General features: G+C 43.1%; 2 protein-coding genes across 3 annotated transcripts; one reads left to right on the top strand and one right to left on the bottom strand.

Annotated features, from left to right (window-relative positions):
* The first annotated feature begins 266 nt into the window (after window positions 1-266).
* On the top strand, window positions 267-19,907 carry lig3 (ligase III, DNA, ATP-dependent). 2 transcript variants are annotated; one of them, XM_084178708.1, is made up of 21 exons: window positions 267-429; window positions 914-1,480; window positions 1,886-2,014; window positions 2,210-2,419; window positions 2,583-2,734; window positions 2,987-3,153; window positions 3,339-3,416; window positions 3,576-3,744; window positions 6,238-6,393; window positions 6,715-6,846; window positions 7,135-7,214; window positions 7,710-7,797; window positions 8,655-8,732; window positions 9,243-9,366; window positions 12,119-12,261; window positions 12,577-12,651; window positions 14,495-14,641; window positions 15,169-15,322; window positions 17,974-18,077; window positions 18,272-18,358; window positions 18,758-19,907. In XM_084178708.1, the coding sequence occupies exons 2-21, from the start codon at window positions 934-936 to the stop codon at window positions 18,989-18,991; spliced, it is 3,054 nt and encodes a 1,017-aa protein (XP_084034834.1). In that variant the 5' UTR covers window positions 267-429; window positions 914-933; the 3' UTR covers window positions 18,992-19,907. The 2 variants fall into 2 exon arrangements, with proteins under 2 accessions (XP_084034834.1, XP_084034835.1); XM_084178709.1 differs by lacking the exons at window positions 18,272-18,358; window positions 18,758-19,907 and having other exon boundaries at window positions 15,169-15,367; window positions 17,974-18,060.
* rad51d (RAD51 paralog D) lies at window positions 19,830-24,822 on the bottom strand. Its single transcript, XM_084178710.1, has 10 exons — window positions 24,457-24,822; window positions 24,262-24,323; window positions 23,462-23,580; window positions 22,334-22,415; window positions 22,035-22,169; window positions 21,649-21,744; window positions 21,299-21,389; window positions 20,936-21,006; window positions 20,336-20,500; window positions 19,830-20,077 (listed from the first exon to the last, which is right to left on the bottom strand). Exons 1-10 carry the CDS (start codon window positions 24,536-24,538, stop codon window positions 19,982-19,984), a joined length of 999 nt encoding a protein of 332 aa, XP_084034836.1. The 5' UTR covers window positions 24,539-24,822; the 3' UTR covers window positions 19,830-19,981.
* Between the last annotated feature and the right edge of the window lie 254 nt (window positions 24,823-25,076).

Raw genomic sequence — 25,076 nt, forward strand, 5'->3', positions numbered from 1 at the left:
AATAGTGGAGTAGGGTGGTGTTAATGATTAATAATACTTTTGAATTTGTGAGTGTAGTGTTAGATGGTAGGGTATTTCTTTATTTTATTTTTCAAGCAAATATAAGGGAGTTGTAGTCCAGTCTAGTAGGTGGCGGTAATGCAACAAATTGGATGCCAACCGCCGTTAAACCTCATCAAAGAAGAAGAAGAATACAATTTCATTTGGTCTCGCGTCTCATTACCATATCTGTCCGCATACCCGCACATGCGCAAAACACAGGAAACGCGGGCGAACAAAGAAGAAGCGTGGTAGCTAGCTAGGATTTAAAGGGAACGGAGTGTTGCCTTTAAAATGATTGTGTAGCCTATACCTAGCTGCTAGCTAATAAAAGCGAACCTCGTTTGTAACATTTAGGGTCATTAGCCTCCTCCCCCACTTTAAAACAAGGTAAATAACATATTTGAGCGAAACTATGAGCCCATTTTTAACCTTACCACATTTGGTTAAAGCTAGCTAAAAGCTAACGTTAGCTAGCAAGCAACCAGTTAGCCAATAACTGCAATCATGTACACGTAGCGAGTTTTAGCGAGTTGTCATATTTCTAGCTAGCAACGGTTAGCTATTATTGTGAAACTTTCATTAGTTTTGGGAGTAATACGCTACTTCATACATACTATTTGGCGTTGTCTGGACAGCATCTACATTTCCATAAACGAACTAGTTTTTATGGGTTTGTTATTAGCTAGCTAGCTGTGCTATCTAACTGTTAGTTAGCTGGCTAATCGACAAATGCAAGGGGGGAGGGTAATTTGTAAGCACCATCTAGCTAGCAAATTACTTAACTAGCTATCTAAATTCCAGGCAGATAGTTGGCTATTATCAGTACTGCAATGCATCGTTGTGAATAACCTTAAACCTTTTGACATTTTAGATCTCACCAAACCATACTGGATGCTGCGATTCTTAATTTCATTGTCACTTAAGACTGTCTACAATAGACATTTTGGGAAACTGTGCAGGTGTCAACCCACCTGGAAACTGTTTGGCGCTTATCCCTTATCTGCAAACTTCCAAATTCTACCCCATTGTAGGGGCATCCTCCCCTATCCCTTGGACTTCTATCAGTGCACCCAGCCCCCTCGGAATCGCAGTCTTTCAATAGATTCTAATTTCAAGGTTTGCTGGCGTCACTATTGTACTAAACAGACAGACATGGCTGAACAGAGATACTGTGTGGAGTATGCCAAACGTGGCACTGCGGGATGTAAGAAGTGTAAGGACAAAATCATGAAGGGCTTGACCCGCATCGGGAAGATTGTGCCTAACCCGTTCAGTGAGTCCGCTGGGGAGATGAAGGAGTGGTACCATGTGAAGTGTATCTTTGAGAAGATGGAGCGGGCCCGGGCCACCACTAAGAAGATCGAGGACATCACAGACCTGGAGGGCTGGGAGGAGCTGCAGGATGAGGACAAGGAGCTCATCAACAAACTTGTTGGAGGTACAATGTTTCATACTGGCCCTGTGTAGCTCAGTTGGTACAGCATGGCGTTTGCAACGCCAGGGTTGTGGGTTCGATTCCCACGGGGGGCCAGTATGAAAATGTATGCTCTCACTAACTGTAAGTCGCTCTGGATAAGAGCGTCTGCTAAATGACTAAAATTTTAAATGTAAAAAAAAGATATTCTCCCGTCAATTTAGCCGGATTAAGTTCCACATGCAGAAGTGAAATGAGTTTTGTAATGCATATACTGACAGACATATTTCCTCATAGGCTGCATGTCATGGCATTCACATTGGTGTTGTTCACCATGGAAGAAGAATGTTAACCTCTTTTCACTTTTCTTGTTTCTTGTCATGTTAATTGAGATGCCACTTAACAACTCTCATTCATTCACTTATATAGACTTGATGGCCAAAGCTAACGCGAGCCCAAAGAAGAAGGTGCAAGCCAAGCTGAACAACAGTGGTCAGCTATCAGCTCCGCCTGCTGACCCTCCTCTGAATGCACCACGGAAGTTCTCTGGCTTCACAGGTGAGAGGGCATTCCAGTGGCTGGATCAACCAGTGTGCACATCTGAAAACTAGTTAGCCTAGTCCTGCTACAAAAGTGCAAATGTTTGTGTTTTCAGTTTCAAAACTATTTTCCTCTGTCCATTCCACCAAAACATAACCCTGCTGTATTATCTCGTCTTTATTTTTTCAATCATATTGTCCTTTGTCCAATCAGCTACTAAGGCTGGGAGCTCAAGCAGCCCAGGCCCATCCCCAGCCAAACCCAACCAGGGCAGTCCTCTGTCCGCCCAGCTCTGTGACCCCAAACACAAGGATAGCCTGCTCCGGGAGTTCCGCAAGCTGTGTGCCATGGTGGCAGACAAGAATAGCTACAACGTCAAGACGCAGATCATCCACGACTTCCTGAAGAAAGGCTCTGGGGGAGGTGTGTGTGTGTGCGTGCGTGCGTAGCTTAATTTATGATGTTGTAAATTGTACTCTGCAGTATTGTACTGCATTGAATGTTGTCCTCAAAAAGGTAGTTTTTTTAAAGTAGGCAAGTAGTATTACTGAAATACCTAATTTTCTTTTTCTCTTCTCCCTACCAGATAAATTCAAGGGAGATGTGTACCTGACGGTGAAGCTGCTTCTCCCAGGGGTGGTGAAGAGTGTGTACAACCTCAACGACAAACAGATAGTCAAGCTCTTCAGCCGCATCTTCAACTGCAACCAGGAGGAGATGGTGCGAGATCTGGAACAGGTCAGTGTTGAGTCCAAAACATGACAGTCAGTGCTTCTGACAAGTTGTTCATGTTTATTGTCATATAAGAGGAAATCTTTGCACAACTCACACATTGCATACACAAAACACAGCTGGGAACAAACAACAGTACATAGTCAGACATGGTATGTTATAGAGTAGGATCTATCACAACATACAGCCCATGTGGCCCCAGAACCGAGGGTTTCAGGACTGGCGTGTATTGAGTATATTTTTATTCTGGGCGTACAGGGGGATGTGTCGGAGACAGTGAGGATGTTTTTTGAAGAAAGCAAGTCTTTCCCGCCGGCCGCTAAGAGTCTGCTCACGATTCAGGAAGTGGATGCGTCCCTTACCCGTCTGGCCCAGTTAACCAAGGAGGATGACCAGCAGAAAGAGCTAGAGGACATATCCAAAAAGTAATAATTTTCTTCTATTAGCAGATCTATACTGTACTTAATGATTTGACATCTCACAATTCCTATTATATCCGTGTCTGTCCACAATTCCTTCTACTGCACATAAGATATTATGCATCAAAAGACTAAGGGACAGAGTCAACTTCCGAATATACTCACACAAGTCAACCCTGTCTTTGTTGCAGATGCACTGGCAATGACCTGAAATGTATCATCAGACTCATCAAGCATGATCTGAAGATGAACTCTGGAGCTAAGCATGTGTAAGTGACAGATTTACTCCTAACCTGACATGACAACAATACAACTCTGTGCTGCAACTTATAAACCTATATACTAGAGCTTTTAAAGCATACAATAACTTTCAAACATATTGCAGTATATTTGAACCCTCTTCTCAGTCAAATGTATCTTATGAACAGCTTGGATGCAGTGGACCCGAATGCCTACGATGCTTTCAAGGCCTCCCGTAACCTAGGGGACGTGATAGAGCGTGTGCTGAAGAACCAGCAGGACGTCACCAACGGCTCAGGCCCCAGGAAGCTCCTCACTATTGAAGCCTCCCTCATGACCCCAGTGCAGCCTATGCTGGTGAGCTCACACACATGCTCTCACACACACAGATGCACACATACACTCAGCAGACGTGCTCACACTCACCCTCCGCATACTCGCCCTGTACACATGAAGTTGACACGCATACACACACAAACTCACTCTCACAGACACACACTGTCAGTACACACACCTGGTACTGAATGCGCTAATTTAATGGTTCAGCTGGTTGAGAAAGTGAATCTGTGATTAGAAAAACACTGAGCGTAATCCCACAAGGGCAATTGACTGCAACTGAGAGATCTCAATGATAGAGCATGAATTCTGAATGTTATTTTTTTGGGGTGGGGGGGTTGATCTTATTGCAAGCCATGCAGTACTACGCAAGTCACTTCAGACACAACGCATACACACAGCAGAAATATGAATGGAATTGAAATGTATCCTCACAGTAAAATTGTATAAGCTCTTTCACGTTTGAAGCATGCTGCATCCAGCATACCATGTACAGAACACTAAATACGACCCACTAAAGTAATACTGTATGGGTTGGAAAGTGCTCTAATATGTTTTGCCCCAATGTGAGTGGCTTATCATCCCTCAACTAAATGTTAACAAAGGTCTGCTTCAGTGTATTAGGTTCCTCTTATACACTGAAGCAGACCTAGGTAAGACCAGGGTCAGACCTATTTCCCAACCAGGGGCCATATGTACAGTGCATTCGGAAAGTATTGAAACCCCTTCACTTTTTCCACATTGTTACGTTACAGCCTTGTTCTAAAATGGATTCAATATTTTTTCCCCCTCATCAATCTACACACAATACCCCATAATGACAAAGTGAAAACAGGTTTAAATACCTTATTTACATAAGTATTCAGACCCTTTGCTATGAGACTCAAAATTGAGCTCAGGTGCATCCTGTTTCCATTGATCATCCTTCATGTTTCTACAACTTGATTGGAGTCCAACTGTGGTAAATTCAATTGATTGGACATGATTTGGAAAGGCACACACCTGTCTATATAAGGTCCCACAGTTGACAGTGCATGTCAGAGCAAAAACCAAGCCATGAGGTTGAAGGAATTGTCCGTAGAGCTCCGAGACAGGATTGTGTCGAGGCACAGATCTGGGGAAGGGTACCAAACATTTCTGCAGCATTGAAGATCCCCAAGAACAGTGGCCTCCATCATTCTTAAATGAAAGAAGTTTGGAACCCCCAAGACTCTTCCTAGAGCTGGCCGCCCGGCCAAACTGAGCAATCGGGGGAGAAGGGCCTTGTTCAGGGAGGGTACCAAGAATCCGATGGTCACTCTGACAGAGCTCCAGAGTTCCTCTGTGGAGATGGGAGAACCTTCCAGAAGGACAAACATCTCTGCAGCACTCCACCAATCAGGCCTTTATGGAAGAGTGGCCAGACGGAAGCCACTCCTTAGTGAAAGGCACATGACAGCCCGCTTGGAGTTTGCCAAAAGGCACCTAAAGGACTCTGACCATGAGAAACAAGATTCTCTGGTCTGATGAAATGAAGATTGAACTCTTTGGCCTAAAAGCCAAGTGTCACGTCTGGAGGAAACCAGGCACCGCTAATCACATGGCCAATACCATCCCTATGGTGAAGCATGGTGGTGGCAGCATCATGCTGTGGGGATGTTTCTCAGCGGCAGGGACTTGGAGATTAGTCAGGATCGAGGGAAAGATTAACGGCGCAAAGTACAGAGAGATCCTTGATGAAAACCTGCTCCAGAGCGAAGGTTCACCTTCCAACAGGACAACGACCCTAAGCACACAGCCAAGACAATGCAGGAGTGGCTTCAGGACAAGTCTCTGAATGTCCTTGAGTAGCCCAGCCAGAGCCCGGACTTGAACCCGATCGAACATCTTTGGTGAGACCTGAAAATAGCTGTGCAGCAACGCTCCCCATCCAACCTGACAGAGCTTGAGAGGATCTACAGAGAAGAATGGGAGAAACTCCTCAAGTACAGCTGTGCCAAGCTTGTATCGTCATACCCAAGAAGACTCAATGCTGTAATCACTGCCAAAGGTGCTTCAACAAAGTACTGAGTAAAGGGTCTGAATACTTATGTAAATGTGATATTTAGTTGTTGTTTTTTACACATTTGCAAAAATTTCTGAACTTGTTTTTGATTTGTCATTATGGGGTATTGTGTGTAGATTGATAAGGAAAGAAAACGATTTAATCCATTTTAGAATAAGGCTGTAACGTAACAAAATGTGGAAAAAGTGAAGGGGTCTGAATACTTTCCGAATGCACTTTACAGTATATGTCAAGTGTCTCAGAGTAGAAGTGTTTATCTTGGATCAGGTCCCCCTGTCCATGTGATCTAAAAGGCGAAACTGATCAGCACTTCCACTCGGAGACGCTTGATACATACAGCCCCAGGTTTCCAATGCAGGGTCTGCAAAGCTGGGAAGACGCGAATACACTGAAGGCAGATCCAACTAAAATGATAGGGTTCCCTAGTCCAATGTATGGGGCTAATACAAGTCATTTGTTCTCCCTCCCAGGCCGAGGCATGCAAGTCCATTGAGTACGCCATGAAGAAGTGTCCCAACGGCATGTACTCTGAAATCAAGTACGACGGTGAGCGTGTGCAGGTCCACAAGAATGGAGACCACTTCAGCTACTTCAGCCGCAGCCTCAAACCTGTGTTGCCGCACAAGGTCAGACCACACACACACACTCTAAGTGAGAGAAGCTGCATTGTTCAATTCCACCAGAACTCTTTACCGATTCTGGATTAGCAAATCGGAAAGTGTCAAACAAATCCTCTATTTGATTACGGTTTTGAGGACTGGGCAGCATAGACCATTTGTTTTTCAAGGCCATCACTTTCACTGATTCCCTAGACTGATCCCTAGCCTTAAATGTGTTTTTTGATCCAAATAAGTATTTATCTTCTTTTTTAAGGCATTTTCCCCACTGATGTCCCTTGGTGTTTTGATGCCTTTCCATATCGAACACAAAGCCTCTCTGTGTTCCAGGTGGCCCATTTTAAAGAGTTCATCCCTCAGGCCTTCGTCGGTGGCAACAGCATGATCCTGGATGCCGAGGTGCTCCTCATCGACACCAACACCAGCAAGCCACTGCCCTTCGGGACGCTGGGGGTGCACAAGGTGAGCATGCCTGCCCAACTTATCGTTCCACTGACCTCTCTGTGGAGTGTACGCTTTTTTGGGTTTGCGGGGCTGTCTGTGTGTGTGTGTTTGATAGTAGGGGGGCTGTTTGTGTGTGTGTGGGGTGGATGGGGGCTGGTGTGTGTGTGATACAGAGCAAGTATGAAAAATAAAAAAATAATGTATGCACTCACTAACTGTAAGTCGCTCTGGATAAGAGCGTCTACTAAATGACTAAAATGTAATGTAAGTGTGTGTGTCAGGATAAATTATTTTTCTCTCCTTTAGAAAGCAGCCTTCGAAGACGCCAAAGTGTGCTTGTTTGTGTTCGACTGCATCTATTTCAACGGCTTGAGCCTGATGGAGAAGTACGTTTGTCTGTAGTCACTTCTCTCTTTAGATTTACAACACTGAGGTCTGTATTGAATTCACTCTGAGCTTACATTCACTCATCCTTGAGTTGGCTGAACTATTTGTTGTATTTTTTAAACAACTGCATGGACAGTTTACTTGTGTCCACTCAACTCCTACCCCTCCCTATTGTAGAAACGTTTGTCTGTTGTGAATATCATATTCATTGTCTGTCTGCATTAATTTCTGTGGTCTAATGCGGTCTGTTTTTTTCAACATTCAAACCTGTCTCAATGTTATTGGATGGAAATGAAGGTTTCCATCGTCTGTGTGTTTTGGCCACAGCCTGGGTCATGTTCATTGGGTCTCACCATAGCAAAACATTTTGCAATGGAAAATGAGCAACTCTTATTGGACAAGTTTAGATGTTACCTCCCTCTTTCACTCGATTTTTGGAGCACTTTCTTCCATTGTGTGTCTATTTGAACACAACCGTGCTCTCTTCTCCACAGGCCCCTGTACGAACGAAGGAAGTTCCTCCATGACAACATGGTGGAGGTCCCCAACAGGATCCTGTTCTCCGAGATGAAGCACGTCACTGTATGTAGACCCACGTCATGTCTGAAACTTCTCTCCTTTAGGGCTGTCCCCGACCCCACATTTTTTTTGATTGACTGAGAGTCGCCTGTTCTTTCAACCAATAGATTGGTCTACATTTTTAAACGTATGTTTTTCCCTATATAGACACACGCTATGTGTTTTTAATAAAATCAACTATATGTAGGCTACTGAGCTTGTCTGATGCTTTAAGCACACTGTGATTTAAATAATGAATACACACAAATTACTAGAGGGAGCCAAGATCAAGACGGCCTAACCAGAAGGAGAAAAAAAAACTGTTTCATGCCAAATAGTTATCGAAAGAGGGCTGGAATTATTTTTCAAATAGGCTACATTGAGGAACTATTGTTATTCTCAATGGATGTAAAAATAGACTTTGTTTACTTGGTGTTTGAGGCGAATAAATAATTACTTTGAGAAGCTCCACAGTGGTGGTGAGTTAACACAATCAGAAATACTATCAGATCCCCAAATGGGCACATTTATAGGCCTACATTTGTGCGCAGGCCAGGTAGCCTAGGCCTACTTCTATGCGTAATCAGGTGCGCGTCCCTACTCAACATTGACAAGACCGCATCAAACAAAAGACAATGAATAAATTGACAGCTCTTAAATGGAATGAATTAAACCAAAACTGTAGTCTAGGTCTTTCTAACTTATAATCAACCAAGCCAATGGATTCCCCGATGTAGCAGAGTGAAACTGCAACGGAGTACTAAAACAAGTGTTTATTGGGCAAGTTCACATAGTACCTCCGTTTCAATCTGTTTCATAACGTTTTGTGCCTACTGAACATGACCCTGATGTGCTGGTTGTTTGCGTTTACGGTCTCACAGAGGGCGGCTGACTTGGCCGAGATGATCACACGGGTCATCAGAGAGGGACTGGAGGGGCTGGTCCTCAAAGACCTCAAGGTGAGACATAAATAACTCCTAACCCGGCCCAGAAATGACCTCTAGCGCCTACCACCTAGGTAGTAACTTTTAATGTACATCTGAAAGAATTGGATAGATCTAAGCAATTACAGCAGTAGCTCCAATCTTGCCCTTTGATAGGCTAGGTGTAATGTTTGCTGTTTTACTTATTCCTATCCAATCCTCTTAAATCTACCTAAGTGCCGAGGTAGTAGGGCTAGGGGTTGTTTCTGGACTAGGCCCCTGACTCTACTGTACACATCTTTCCTACTTAGTCTGTTAGGCTGTAAATCTGGGGGCTTGGGAATGAGCAAGTGATGTTATTATGAACAATGTGAAACAAGAAGCCAAGTCTTAGTCTTTTTTTCTACAGCATTTTTTATCTGTGGGAAATGGCAAACATGTATTTCTTTCTCCTGAATAGAGGGTTGACATAATGAAAAAACAAACCTATGTAAAAAAATAACAATACATAAATGTGAATTGATCATAATCTGTGTGAATTCAAAGGGCACCTATGAGCCAGGGAAGCGCCACTGGCTGAAGGTAAAGAAGGACTACCTGAACGAGGGAGCAATGGCCGACACCGCAGACCTGGTGGTGCTGGGAGCCTTCTATGGCAAAGGCTCAAACGGTCAGTACTCCAGGGTCGTATTCATGAGTTTACACCGTAGCAAACCGCTTTGCAACATAAACTGTTTACCTTAGACTCTACAATGTTATGCAAACAGTTTCCATTGTAAAACATTTTGCTACGTTTAGCACTAATGAATACGACCCAACACTACACTAGACAGTGTTTCCCAACCCTCTCCTAGGACAGCCACCACACAGTCCACATTTTCGTTCTAGCCCTACACTGACACACCTGACCTGACTGAGCTAATCAACTTTTTTAAATGTGGACTGTCTGGCAGTCCCCCCAAGAGTGGGTTGGGAGTGGGTTGCCCTAGAAGAATTAGTAGGATCAACCATGATTCTCTGCTAATATATACTGAACAAAAATATAAACGCAACATGCAACAATTTCAAAGATTTTACTGAGTTACAGTTCATATAAGGAAATCAGTCAATTGAAATAAATGTATTAGGCCCTAATCTATGGATTTCACATGACAGGGCAGGGATGCAGCCATGGGTGGGCTTGGAACGGCATAGGCCCACCCACTTGGCAGCCATGCCCACCCACTGGGGAACCAGGCCCAGCCAATCAGAATCAGTTTTCCCCCACAAAAGGGCTTTATTACAGACATAAATACTCCTCAGCACCCCCCCCCCCCCCCTTATGGTAGAGAAATTAACATTCATTCAATTCTCTGGCAACAGCTCTGGTGGACATTCCTGCAGTCAGCATGCAAATTGCACACTCCCTCAACTTGAGACATCTGTGTTGTGACAAAACTAAATTACATATATTTTAAAGTGGCCTTTTATTGTCCCCATCACAAGGTGCACCTGTTTAATGATCATGCTGTTTAATCAGCATCTTGATATGCCACACCTGTCAGGTGGATGGATTATCTTGGCAAAGGAGAAATGCTGACCAATAGGCATAAACAAATTTGTGCACAACATTTTAGAGAATGAAGCTTTTTGTGCTTATGTAAAATTTCTGGGATTGTTTTATTTCAGCTCATGAAACATGGGACCAACACTTTACATGTTGCATTTAGATTTTTGTTCAGTGTATTTGTCAAACATCTGCTCCAATATTTTCTCTAACATTCGTTTCACTTATGGCAACTCATGGCTTTGTATAGTCTATGGGTACGTTACATCCCAAATGGCACATTTACCCTTTCCCTTTTACCTATCTAGTGCACTACTTTTGACCAGGGCGCATAGGGCTCTGGTCAAAAGTAGTGCACTATATAGGGAAAAGTGTGTCATTTGGGATGTAGTCTACAGTCGTGGTCAAAAGTTTTGAGAATGACACAAGTATTGGTCTTCAAAAAGTTTGCTGCTTCAGTGTTTTTAGATATTTTTGTCAGATGTTACTATGGTATACTGAAGTATAATTACAAGCATTCCATAAGTGTCAAAGGCTTTTATTGACAATTACATTAAGTTTATGCAAAGAGTCAATATTTGCAGTGTTGACCCTTCTTTTTCAAGACCTATGCAATCCGCCCTGGCATGCTGTCAATTAACTTCTGGGCCACATCCTGACTGATGGCAGCCCATTCTTGCATAATCAATGCTTGGAGTTTGTCAGAATTTGTGGGTGTTAGTTTGTCCACCCGCCTCTTGAGGATTGACCACACGTTCTCAATGGGATTAAGGTCTGGGGAGTTTCCTGGCCATGGACCCAAGATCTCGATGTTTTGTTCCCTGAGCCACTTAGTTATCACTTTTGGTGAGCCTTATGGCAAGGTGCTCCATCATGCTGGAAAAGGCATTGTTCGTCACCAAACTGTTCTTGGATGGTTGGGAGAAGTTGCTCTTGGAGGATGCGTTGGTACCATTCTTTATTCATGGCTGTGTTCTTAGGCAAAATTGTGAGTGAGCCCACTCCCTTGGCTGAGAAGCAACCCCACACATGAAGGGTCACAGGATGCTTTACTGTTGGCATGACACAGGACTGATGGTAGCACTCGCCTTGTCTTCTCCGGACAAGCTTTTTTCCGGATGCCCCAAACAATCGGAAAGGGGATTCATCAGAGAAAATGACTTTACCCCAGTCCTCAGCAGTCCAATCCCTGTACCTTTTGCAGAATATCAGTCTGTCCCTGTGGCTTCCTCGCTGACCTTCTTGACACAAGGCCATCCTCCAAAAGTATTCGCCTCACTGTGCGTTCAGATTCACTCACACCTGCCTGCTGCCATTCCTGAGCAAGTTCTGCACTGGTGGTGCCCCGATCCCGCAGCTGAATCAACTTTAGGAGACGGTCCTGGCGCTTGCTGGACTTTCTTGGGCGCCCCGAAGCCGCCTTCACAACAATTGAACCTCTCTCCTTGAAGTTCTTGATGATCCGATAAATGGTTGATTTAGGTGCAATCTTACTAGCGGCAATATCCTTGCCTGTGAAGCCCTTTTTGTGCAAAGCAATGATGACAGCACGTGTTTCCTTGCAGGTAACCATGGTTAAGAGAAAGAACAATGATTTCAAGCACCACCCTCCATTTAAAGCTTCCAGTCTGTTATTCTAAGTCAATCAGCATGACAGAGTGATCTTCAAAACATTCTGGAGTATATGCAAATTGCCATCATAAAAACTGAGGCAGCAGACTTTGTGAAAGTTAATATTTGTGTCATTCTCAAAACTTTTGACCACGACTGTATATATCCAGCATCTACAGGATCTGACCATTTTGGGCTGTGGGGATAGAAAAAGACCTCACTTGAAGTCAGAATGTCTTTTTATAATGTTGTATGTCTCTACCAGGCGGGATAATGTCCAGTTTCTTAATGGGCTGCTATGACCCTCACTCTAAGAAGTGGTGCACCGTGACCAAGTGCTCCGGAGGCTACGATGACGCCATGTTGACCCGACTCCAGAAGGAGCTGGACGTGATCAAAATCAGCAAGGTGACCCAAGCAGCTTGGGGGGGGGGGGGACCGCCCAACAGTGCATTCTTGAGTGGCCCGTTTGTGAAATAGGGTTTTCTGAATTCCAACCCCTAGCCCCTACGCCTAGGCACCCCTGAATAGGCGTAAGCAGGATGGCGAAAATTCCACCCAGCCTATCAGAAGGCAAGTTGGAGCAATTTCCATGCTGTTTAAACCTATTCACTCCTTTCAGATCTACAGGAGTGCCTAGGGGCTAGGAGGGTATTTGGAATTCAACAAGTGTGAGGACTGTTCTTTAATATATGTATGTGTGGATCTCATTTCTGTCTCCAGGAACCCAGCAAAATCCCTGGCTGGTTGAAAATCATCAAGAACTATTACCCTGATTTTATTATCCGTGATCCCGAGGTGAGATTTAACATAGTTTAATACATTTGAATCTCCTATTGGGTTCTGTTCAAGGACAAAATGGTGAATCTCCAGACTTCTTTAGGCTTTTCAATGAAGTTAGGTTACCCATAGTGGGGCGGCAGGTAGCCGAAAGGTTGCTGGTTCGAATCCCCAAACTGACTAGGTGAAAAATCTGTCGATGTGCTCTTGAGCAAGGCACTTCACCCTAATTGCTCCTGTAAATCGCTCTGGATAAGAGCGTCTACAAATTGCCTCAAATGTAAATGTGATTTAGATGTGGCTTTGAGTCATTATACAAGGAAGCTATAAAGTCTGTTTTCTTAAGATGTATATCACTGACTTATTTATACTGTAATCGTCAGCATTTCTTTAATTGCACAGAAATGTAATTGCTATTCATGGCAAGGCTGATCTGTACTTTATCAACTTCCATACATGGCAGGAACAGATCTATACGTTATCAAGATTAGCCAATCTGTGCAGTACATATAGCTCAAGCCAGCCCTTGTGAACAAGATTTGATACTGATAGGAAGTAGTTGTGTGTGTATATATAGACCACCCTCCCCCAACTTTTAACCAGAGTCGTGCACTATACACAGTGCATTGACTTTTCACACATTTTAAGTTACAGCCTTATTTTAAAATTGATTAAATAGTTTGTTCCCCCTCAATCTACACACAATACCACATAATGACAAAGCAAAAACTGGTTTTTATAAATTTTTGCAAATTTATACAAACTAAAACTCACATTTACATAAGTATTCAGACCCTTTACTCTGTACTTTGTTGAAGCACCTTTGGCAGCGATTACAGCCTCTAGTCTTATTGGGTATGACGCTACAAGCTTGGCACACCTTTATTTGGGGAGTTTCTTCCATTTTTCTCTGCAGATCCACTCAAGCTCTGTCAGGTTGGATGGGGAGTGTCGCTGCACAGCTATTTTCAGGTCTCTCCAGAGATGTTCGATCAGGTTCAAGTCCAGGCTCAGGCTGGGCCACTCAAGGACATTCAGAGACTTGTCCCGAAGCCACCGCTGCGATGTCTTGGCTGTGTGCTTAGGGTCATTGTCCTGTTGGAAGGTGAACCTTCGCCCCAGTCGGAGGTCCTGAGCGCTCTGGAGCATGTTTTCATCAAGGATCTCTCTGTACTTTGCTCCGTTCATCTTTCCCTCGATCCTGACTACAACATCCGTAGAGTACAACCCTACCTCACAGGAAGTGGCGCAGGTCCTAATCCAGGCACTTGTCATCTCCTGTCTGGACTACTGCAACTCTGTTGGCTGGGCTCCCCACTTGCATCATCAAACCCCTGCAACTTATCCAGAACGCTGCAGCCCGCCTGGTATTCAACCTTCCCAAATTCTGCCATGTCACACCGCTCCTCCGCACACTCTACTAGCTTCCAGTCGAAGCTCGCATCCACTACAAGACCTTGTACTTTTCTACGGAGCAGCAAGAGGAACTGCCCCTCTCTACCTTCAGGCTATGCTCAAACCCTACATCCCAACCCGAGTACTCCGTTCTGCCACCTCTAGTCTCTTGGCCCTCCCACCCCTACGTCAGGGCAGCTCCCGCTCTGCCCAGTCCAAGCTCTTCTCAATCCTGGCACCGCAATGGTGGAACCAGCTTCCCCTGAAGCTAGGACAGCAGAGTCTACTTTGAGGAAAGGTGTACTTACTATGACTGTGACGTGGTTATCTTACCTAGCTACCTTAAGATGAATGCACTAAATCAAAGTCTCTGGATAAGAACGTCTGCTAAATGACTAAAATGTAATTTGGGACGCAGCCTGAATTCTACAGTCTGTATCCTTGTATGTCTCTCTCCCTGAGATAGAAAGCGCCGGTGTGGGAGATCACGGGGGCGGAGTTCTCCAAGTCGGAGATGCACACAGCCGACGGCATATCCATCCGCTTCCCCCGCATGACGCGTGTCCGTGACGACAAGGACTGGAAGAGCGCCACCAACCTGACGCAGCTCAAAGTAAGGAACACCCTGAGGATGCAACTATGTAGGGCTTCTATTGGGACGTTTTTCAATCTGTAATGTAAAACAATTGAATATTTATTTATAGGTGCTCTGTGCAACAGACGTAATGTCCATGTAGAAGTAAAGGATTCAAAAATGTAATCAACAATAGAAACAGTACCACTTGGTCACCCGTTGTCGTTTAGTCAAACCGATATGAGTACAGTGGAACTTGTACTATAATTGTATATCGATATTCCAATAGCAACCAAAATGTGTATTTTCATTTGGTTTGCTGCTGAGGAGGTTTTGGTGTGATAAGGTTTAGTCTTTCGAGCTGAATAGACGTTTATACGCAATAGCTCAAACTCACATGGAGTATTTTTGTTATTACATCTCTACTATATGATGCAAGACCTTTCCTGTCGTAAACGGTTGTTGTCCATTGGTGCACGCCGTACAACTATTCCTCAGAAATATAATTTGCATTCCCCCTAGTAACACTTAACTTCACAGCTTTTGTTTTTCTCCCTCCTTCTCAGGAGCTCTTCCGCATCTCCAAGGAGAGGTGTGACTTTGAGGTGACAGCAGGGCCCTCCAAAGGAGGTGAGGATGACAAGGGCTCTTCAGGAGGAGACAGCGGGAGCAACTCTCCACCCTCCACCTCCCACAGACCAGTCACACCCAGAAAGACCAGTGAGTACCATAGGCATGGGTCTGGTCTCGGGTGATAAGTGTTGGGTATGTAGATTACGCTTTACTCCAATAATGCATACAAACAATATGAACATACAGTACCAGTCAAAAGTTTGGACACACCTACTCATTCCAGGGTTTTTCTTTATTTTTACTATTTTCTACATTGTAGAATAATAGTGAAGACATCAAAACTATTAAATAACACATATGGAATCATGTAATAACCCAAAAAGTGTTAAAACAAATCAAAAAATATTTTATATTTGAGATTCTTCAAAGTAGCCACCCTTTGCCTTGATGACAGCTTTGCACACACTTGCATTCTCTCAACCAGCTTCATGAGGTAGTCACCTGGAATGCATTTCAATTAACAGGTGTGCCTTGTTAAAAGTTAATTTGTGGAATTTCTTTCCTCCTTAATGCGTTTGAGCCAATCAGTTGTGTTGTGACAAGGTAGGGGTGGTATACAGAAGATAGCCCTATTTGGTAAAAGACCAAGTCCATATGATGGCAAGAACAGCTCAACTAAGCAAAGAGAACGACAGTCTATCATTACTTTAAGACATGAAGGTCAGTCAATCCGGAAAATTTCAAGAACTTTGAAAGTTTCAAGTGCAGTCGCAAAAACCATCAAGCGCTATGATGAAACTGGCTCTCATGAGGACCACCACAGGAAAGGAAGACCCAGCGTTACCTCTGCTGCAGAGGATAAGTTCATTAGAGTTCACCTCAGATTGCAGCCCAAATAAATGCTTCACAGAGTTCAAGTAACAGACACATCTCAACATCAACTGTTCAGAGGAGACTGCGTGAATCAGGCCTTCATGGTCGAATTGCTGCAAAGAAACCACTACTAAAGGACACCCAATAAGAAGATGAGTCTTGCTTGGGCCAAGAAACACGAGCAATGGACATTAGACCGGTGAAATCTGTCCTTTGGTCTGAGTCCAAATTTGAGAATTTTGGTTCCAACTGCCGTGTCTTTGTGAGACGCATAGTAGGTGAACAGATCTCTGAATGTGTGGTTCCCACCGTGAAGCATGGAGGAGGAGGTGTGATGGTCCTTTTCTGGTGAAAGTCTGTGATATTATTTAGAATTCAAGGCATGGTTACCACAGCATTCTACAGCGATACGCCATCCCATCTGGTTTGCGCTTAGTGGGACTCATTTGTTTTTCCAACAGGACAATGACCCAAAACACACCTCCAGGCTGTGTAAGGGCTATTTGACCAAGAAGGAGAATGATGGAGTGCTGCATCTGATGACCTGGCCTCCACAATCCCCAGACCTCAACCCAATTGAGATGGTTTGGGATGAGTTGGACCGCGGAGTGAAGGAAAAGCAGCCAACAAGTGCTCAGCATATGTGGGAACTCCTTCAAGACTGTTGGAAAAGCATTCCTTATGAAGCTGGTTGAGAGAATGCCAAGAGTGTGCAAAGCTGTCAAGGCAAAGGGTGGCTACTTTGAAGAATCTAAAATATATTTGGATTTGTTTAACACATGATTCCATATGTGTTATTTCATAGTTTTGATGTCTTCACTATTATTCTACAATGTAGAAAATAGTAAAAATAAAGAAAAACCCTTGAATGAGTAGGTGTCCAAACTTTTGACTTTTACTGTATGTCAATAAGTATGTTAATGTACAGTATATACATGGGTGTGTCTGAAATGGCATCATATTCCCTATGGGCCCTGTTCAAATGTAGTGCACTATATATGGAAAAGGGAGCCATTTCGGACGCAGACGTATATATTCACATACTTATTTACACGTTTGTATTGTTAGAATTCATTATTGGGGAGTACTGCATCATCTGTATACCCCACTAATAAATAAGAAAAAATATGGTATGACAACACTCCTTGGTTTGAGATTTTCATCCTTTTTGTTTGACACTTTAGGGAAATTACACATGTTTTACATTTTAATCATTTAGCAGACGCTCTTATCCAGAGCGACTTACAGTTAGTGAGTGCATACATTTTTTATTTATTTTTTAATACTGGCCCCCCGCATGATAGTAATAATGTACTCTTAACAGGTTGGAACCAAAAATTATTTTCCAGTCATTCCATTCCGAACAGAACCCCAATGTTCTTCCATTCCAGTGTTCCGAGCAGCATAAAATTCTGAACCGGTTCGAACCCCAAAAAAGTAATGTTCATATAGTTCTTCTACGTTAATTTAACCCTTGAAATCAACATAGTTTTGACATTTAGCTCATTATTTTACCTCACCAATTAGCACAGATATAGCAGCTTGATATGGAATGGGAAAGCTAGTTAACATGTTTAATTGGTCAGTTAAGTGCAGGCGCGAGATGCGACTGAAATTTCACGGGTGGGGTGAGAGAGAGAAGGGTGGACATGGAGGGGGGTTGGCTTGAAGTGCTGAACATCATGATGTGAATTGGAATGTGTTTAGGCTATTACTAGCATCATAACTTCACTGAATTACAGAATTATATACTAGACATTAGGAATATTTTTGGAACATAAAGTAACATTAACCGGTTCTCAAGATTTGAAAATAATTGTTCTGTTCCGGAACATTAAAGAACTTTCGTTTCCGTTCCTCGTTCCAACCCGACTCTTAATAATATATTTTGATTCAACGTGATGTTTCCATTACCTTACGGACAGGCAACAGCAATACCCCCAAAGCCAAGGTAGTGAAGCTGGAGCCTCCCTCCCCTGTTCCAGCAACCAAGAGGAAAATGCCCTCAGAAGAGCCCAGCGCAAAGAAGGTACCATACACTCAACCATAGCAACTGGTGTTATCCTATTTGGCAATATGTTTTAGGATGCTGCATAGGTGATCCACAAAGTAGCATCAGTAGACTGTTTCATTCTTTTTAATTGGGTCATTACATTTCAGTCATCCAGATTAGATTTCAGTCTTGCATCCCCCGAAATGTATCTGGGCTCCAATGTATTCCAGGTAAAGACTGAAACTGTCCATCACAGTAATGGACAAAGCAAGACAAAGACGACGCCCTCCAAGTTGGTAGAACCCAGGAATGACAAGGTGGGTGCTTCATTGTTTGTTCCATTTGTCACCAACTGCGATTCACGCTCTTATTCTTCTAAACAAAAAGTTCTAACAAGACATGCTAGTAGATTAAATATTAGAACATAAAATTATTAAAAGTCAATGTTAACATTAACAAAAATAGTAATCTACATATCATGCTGTGATGCTGCCTGTACAAGAGTAACACACTTTTCAAGTTCCTCTTTATGATGGTGCTCTAGTAAGCCATTATTGGTATGATTGTTTTGGGAAGCTTTATATATTTTTTTGAACGGTTGGTCTGTTATTGGATGATCTATCTGTAATATTGTATTTAGTTAAAGGTGCAATCTGCAATACTTACTGTCATTTTAATGAATGACGGCTTAAAGACTTCCTCTCTGCTCTCCCCAGACTTTACTGGACATTTTCAGTGGGGTGAAGCTGGTCCTGCCAGACTCTGTGCCGGACCACACCAAGCTGCGGCGCTACTTTGTGGCCTACGACGGGGACCTAGTGCCGGAGTATGATGCCGCCTCGGCCACACACACCCTGACAGAGCCCGAGGAGGACAGCCACGCCCAGAGAGTCACCCCCGGCTGGATCTGGGAGTGTATCCGCAAGAGACGGGTGGTGCCCCCCTGCTGATGAACATTAATTACACGCCCCCCCCCCCCCCAGCAGCTGAATACACCCCTTCTGGAGACTGGTGCGATTTTGAAGTGTGCTGGCTTCACAAACAATGGACCTTTATACCCTGATCATGTTTTACAGCCGAGCTTGATGCAAGCTAAAACCGATATAAACTTAGTTGAATGTTGCATATGAATGATAGAACCACAAGGACACAGGACCAGATCATGAGATATTGTAATGGTCATGGCAGTGTATGATTTAGATTTTAAGAAAGATATACGCCTAACTACAGTACTACGTCAGGCTAGGAGTAATGTTTCCATCCAAGCATCTTTCAATTTATTTTGTTTCCAGTCCTTTTTCGTATCCGAGTAGCATTGGTTGAAGTAAACCATAATTACTTGTTTGAAGTGAGTCTTTCAGTTTGGTTTCTGCAATTGTGTGCCCATGCTGTGTGAACCACTGTCAGAACGAGTTAGGTCCAGCTGACCTACCTCAAGGTGAAGGTTTTCTCACTTCAAACGGGGTTCCTTTGATCGAGTGTGTAGTGTAGATATCAATACTTTTACCAATTAGTAAGAGTTGAAAAGTAGTTTAGCAAGTCAAAGGTAGTTTGTTGTAAACATGTCATATGGACATGTCCAATGATGCGAATCATGAAAGTAGCATCTGTCATAGTATCTAGGAGAGGGCTTCTTCTGACAATGCATGTTCTCCACATGAAATGCACAAAAAAAAGGACTAGCAGGACACAATACAATGTCACCATTATTATTTTTTTACGGCCAAGCGGAACACTAAATTAAGGTTTGTTAATTTTGTAAACCAGAGTGCAACCAGGTGACAAATCTATGATGTCAGAAATATCCTTTAATTCACAAAATACCTTTGATGTGCTAATGTTTAAAATAAACCGATTTGAATATCCCTTTCTCCGTTTCAGTCAGTTTTCTTCCGATACCCAATGAGCCTACCACCATGGATGTTGAGGCCTAGCTGAGATCAGTGTTGTCCAGCTTCCTCTGCTGATGCTCCATACAGCTGGTCTTCAGACCTGCCCCAGCACTGCAAGTCAAACTCCTCTTTCAGATGACAAGGCTGAGAGAGAGAACAGGTTAAATCTCCATTAAGTTTGGTCCTTTTTGAACATATCTCCAGTGCAACAGGACTGTCATTCTGCAGGAAAGGATACCATCACATTTTTACACCATTGATTTCCATCAGACCACTTTCTTGGGATTGCACGGAACTGAGGCTGAAAATAATGGGCCTTATATGTATGACATTTTCCATCTTATTTGGACTAGGAATGAATACTAACATGGACAAGCCCATGTCAACACTTCAATAGGTTACCTGTCTTGAGGACTTGGCCAAAGTGGCAGTGCGTAAGCTAGAACAAGTGGAACCCGGCCTCTCGAACCGTTGCAGTAGAATCCGAATTCTAGGTACGTGACTCCACGATTGGCCCAGTCCGGCTTTCAGCTGCCCATTGCCGTCTCTGGTCACAGTGTTTGTCACCTGAGGGTACATGATTCTTATCACTGGCATTTGTTTAGGCTCATAGGTCATAGCACACTTATACTTTTGGCCTGTATTTGTATTTATTATGGATCCCCATTAGCTGATGCCAAGGCAGCAGCTACTCTTCCTGGGGTCCAACAAAATTAAGAAAGTTCATACAATTTTAAAAACATTACAAATCATTCACAACACATTGTGTGCCCTCAGGCCCCTACTCTACTACATATCTACAACACAAAATCCATGTGTATGTGTGGACCCTGCTACACATGTACAGCCTAGGCTACCAGTCAGCATGGTTTGAATCTGACTCAATCTCTCCTACATTTCATGTCTCGTCTTCACTATCATATCAAATAAATAAATAAACCCCCACGTATAGTGTAGATGTCCGAACAGGACCAAAAACAATAGTTAATCAGTTGCCCTCACCAGAACGGCTACATTGAAGTCTTTGGCGATTGTCTTCAACAGCCCTGCCACTTGCATCATCATGGACATGCCTAGAAATTCCAATCACCAAAGGTCATTATGGCGCTATAAGTATACACAATGCAATAAATGCTCAAATTGCCTTTTATATCAAGTAAACCACAACGGTGACTCCCTTTGAAGAGAGTACAATTATGCCATTCTCTTCACTAAATCAATTACATTAAGTTCACGTTCCACTGGTTGTCCTTTATACAGTATATTATATGGCATTGCTTAGTGTTATCAGATACTATAACTTTGTTATTTCAAAAGGGAATATGTTATTGTGATAAGTTATCACGAGAAACTTCATCATAGTACCTTCATTTTGTTTGCCTCCCAGTATGGGAGAAATAACTGCTGACACTGAATCCACAATCACAGCTTTGACTGAGCCACCTCCCGCAGATGCCTGTAAAAGACATGGATGCAAGAATGATTGAATAACGCTATGAATAATCAGTTATGTTAACATTTTCAGTTGTGTGTGTGTCATTATAGTGATCTTAAACTACCTCAATATTTCAGCAACATCACATACAGTCCATCCCAAATGGCACCCTATTCACTATATAGTGCACAACTTTTGACCAGAGCCTTATTGGCCCGGTCCAAATTAGTACACTAGTAAATAAGGTGCCATTTGGGACACAGCCATAGCAAAGGCCTACCTGCTGAAGTCCAATGCATCGAAAATGATGTAGACAGCCGAGTAACGAGAAGATGTCAAACACTCGAAATACCTGGATTCTCTGAAGAGCCTCCATCTGCACAACATTTTACATTTACATTTTAGTCATTTAGCAGACGCTCTTATCCAGAGCGACTTACAGTTAGTGCATACATTACTTTTTTCATACCCCCCGTGGGAATCGAACCCACAACCCTGGCGTTGCAAACGCCATGCTCTACGAACTGAGCTACATCCCCTGCCGGCCATTCCCTCCCCTACCCTAGACGACGCTGGGCCAATTGTGCGCCGTGAGAATTTATTTGATGAAAATGAATATGTTAATTCAACTATATTTTCATTGTCACACAGCCTCTTCCAGCTCACCTGTTCTTCCATATTGCACAACTTCGCTTGGAGCATCTGAAGCAAGCGACTTGCCGACAGTCCTCCTGTTGAGTCGATATATATCACGCTCTGCTTCAGTTGGTAAGATATATTCACTGCAACACCAAAACACACCTAAAAGAGAGGGAAATGTAGGCAGCATAAACATGTTGCATTCAATAGACTAGACAGTAGTGCTACCAGCATCCATTGGGTCATTCTACGAAAACCAACCACATTGATAAGCAAGGTGTAAACTTTGCCAATGACATGATATACAATTGTGGGAAAAAGGTCACCTGGGTTTTTCCGCTTCCAGGGCCTCCTGCCAACTCTGTGAGCTCTCCTGTATACAAGCCAGAGTCTAGGAGCTTATCTAGACTGGAGGAAAATAAACACACAATCATTCACCAAGGCTATGATGTCCTGCTAGGTGCTAAAACCAACCCATCAAGTCCCAGTAGAATAATAAAAGGGATATTCAGTGGGAAAGTCAACCTGAGCATGCAAAATACAGTTAGTTATTTCCAAATGAAACCACTTTCATAATTATCCTTAAGGTCTCAATGTAAGAGTGCAGGTTTTATTTGACCAGGTAGCCCTTTCCACTCACAGCCCGTCATCCTGTATACAGGTTGAAAATGGCAGATTTTGTCATTAATAAGCGACTAAATTGTTCTCCGCTTCACAGCACTGTATAGTTTTCAATGAAAGCCATTATTAATTTGAGCACCGCACGTAACTAGAAGATGCCCCCACCCCTCCCGCTAATTCGGCTTCTTTTGCACATTTGTTGTTTGAGTGAGGGAAATGCTGTAAATCAAGAGGAGTCGGTGTGTTCTGAAAGATGAAACGCTGAGGATTATAATAAATACCGCTTTGACCTTAGACTTACAAACTCAGACTTTTTCAAAAGTGTTATTTATATTTTGTTTGTCCATTCTGTGAGACATTAAAGTTGAGATTTTGCATGCAAATGTAACATCCATAAGGCTGGAATCGCCCACAACCTTAATTGCCCATTGAAACAGAAATCTGTCTTCTGCTGTCTGTTGTAATACCGTCACATAACAGTGATCTACATTGTTGTGTATGTATCCGGTCTTCCCGTGTCATCTGGTGTATGTATACATGTTTAGCCAAACTACTGCATGTAGTAGCACTATGTGTTAGCCTGGGACAAACTACTAGCCTATCCCTCTGGGGATCAGTAGGGTTCAATTCGATAAGCAACAATCTTTTAACAGTGTTGCATTTTGATATGATTCGAGCACATAATTATTGACCCTCAAGACTTAACCCAATAATTTTTGTCTCCTGCTAGACTACTTCAGTTTTTTTATACTCATCAAGACTACAGGCACTTGATAGAAAGTCCCTCAGACAGTTTCGATGTAGGGCCTTCAACGTGATGTGCAGATTATCACCTAGGATTGCCTGTGGAGAGGATGGCTGTTGAACTCAGCAGGTCTTCATATAGATCAGCACCTGAGACAGGGAATGCTGTGTGCTGGGCCAGGAGCACTCTGCGTACAGCCAGCAGGCCCTGAAATGCAAAGTTAGTCAGTGGCCAAAAGTGTTTGTAACATTGTCTCATTATAGAAACGGAGTGGCTGCGGATCTGACTTTTTCATGATCTTTTGTCTGGAGCAATAAAAGATCTGGAGCTTCCCGAGGCATCTGCACATGTGCGAATCACGTTCTGCGCATGTGTATATTCTCTATGTGCAGAGAACCGGCTACTCAGAGGTTCTGACTAGGTGGAATACAGCTACAACCGGAAGTAACTTTTTCGTAGCAGGTTAGTAGAACTTAAGCAACATGTTAGGACCCGGTCAAACTCATTCCACAGAGGGCCGAGTGTCTGCTGGTTTTTGATCCTCCCTTGTACTTGACTGATGAATTAAGGTCACAAATTAGTAAGAAAACCCCAAAACCAGCACACTAGGCCCTCCATGGAATGAGTTTGACACCTCGGCATTAGGAGAACTAACGGAGCATGTTAGGAGCATTAGGTTAAGATTAGGAAAAGGTTTAGGGTTAGCTAAAATGCTCTCCTAACCTGCTAAGAAACGTCACTTCCGGTCGTGCCTGTACTCCATCTAGTCACAACCCTACTCTGGCGAATGGTCATGGTGCACGTTTAATAAAGTTAGATCAAAGCTGAATCAATGTCTGCAAGATCACATAATGATTATAGAAATGCATTATTTCATGCATGTTTTACCTTGTAGGACACGGAACATTTTTGGGCAAGGTCTTCTGTATCTGATGACACCAGATCTTCCACTTTTAAAAAAACAAAGGATCATGTAACTTTATGATTGTATTATTATTGTATTTGAATACTTTGTCATACAAACATTGCCTCGTCAACTAGCTAGATTAACCAGAGTGAACAAACTGATCAAAACCCACGTACCTGTTGTAATGTCTGCTGCCCGTAAAGCCACAACTAATTCTTCACTCAATCCAGGACACATGCCATCTCTGAGAACAACCATGGCACATGGCTACTGCTAGCTGCCTAGCTAGCTATGTCCAGAAAGAAGCTAGCAAGCCGTTCACTGTAATCTGGGATGACTAAATGGTTACATGGTCTACATACACTACAACTTTACATTTTGACAAACTATCCATGGTGTTTTGAAGTTTTTGAAATGATATATAATACCGCTATATGTTTCGGAAGCTCTTCCAGAGAAAGTGGTCGTGACGTACTTCCGGATATGAAAATGTGTAAACACTCTGAACATGCTCTGTCATCGCATACGCTAAATGTGTAGCTTGTGAACGCACCTATGGAGAAATTTGGCGTAAATTCTTCGGAATATTAAAATAGTACGTAAAACTAGCTACACATCTTCGCAGTGCGGGGAAACGACCGTGTCAAACATAGGGGCAGAGTGACTTGAGTCAAACAAGGTTAATAAACAAACGGATTTGTAACATTTGAGCCTCGCTGGGACAGGCAAATAATGAGAAGGAGTAAGTGGTTATTTCAAAACTAAAATCCCGACTGTCCCCATTCCCCGGCCTTTA

Source organism: Coregonus lavaretus, assembly GCF_964263955.1.
Source record: "Coregonus lavaretus genome assembly, chromosome: 15".
In the NCBI taxonomy this organism is placed as follows: Eukaryota; Metazoa; Chordata; class Actinopteri; order Salmoniformes; family Salmonidae; genus Coregonus; species Coregonus lavaretus.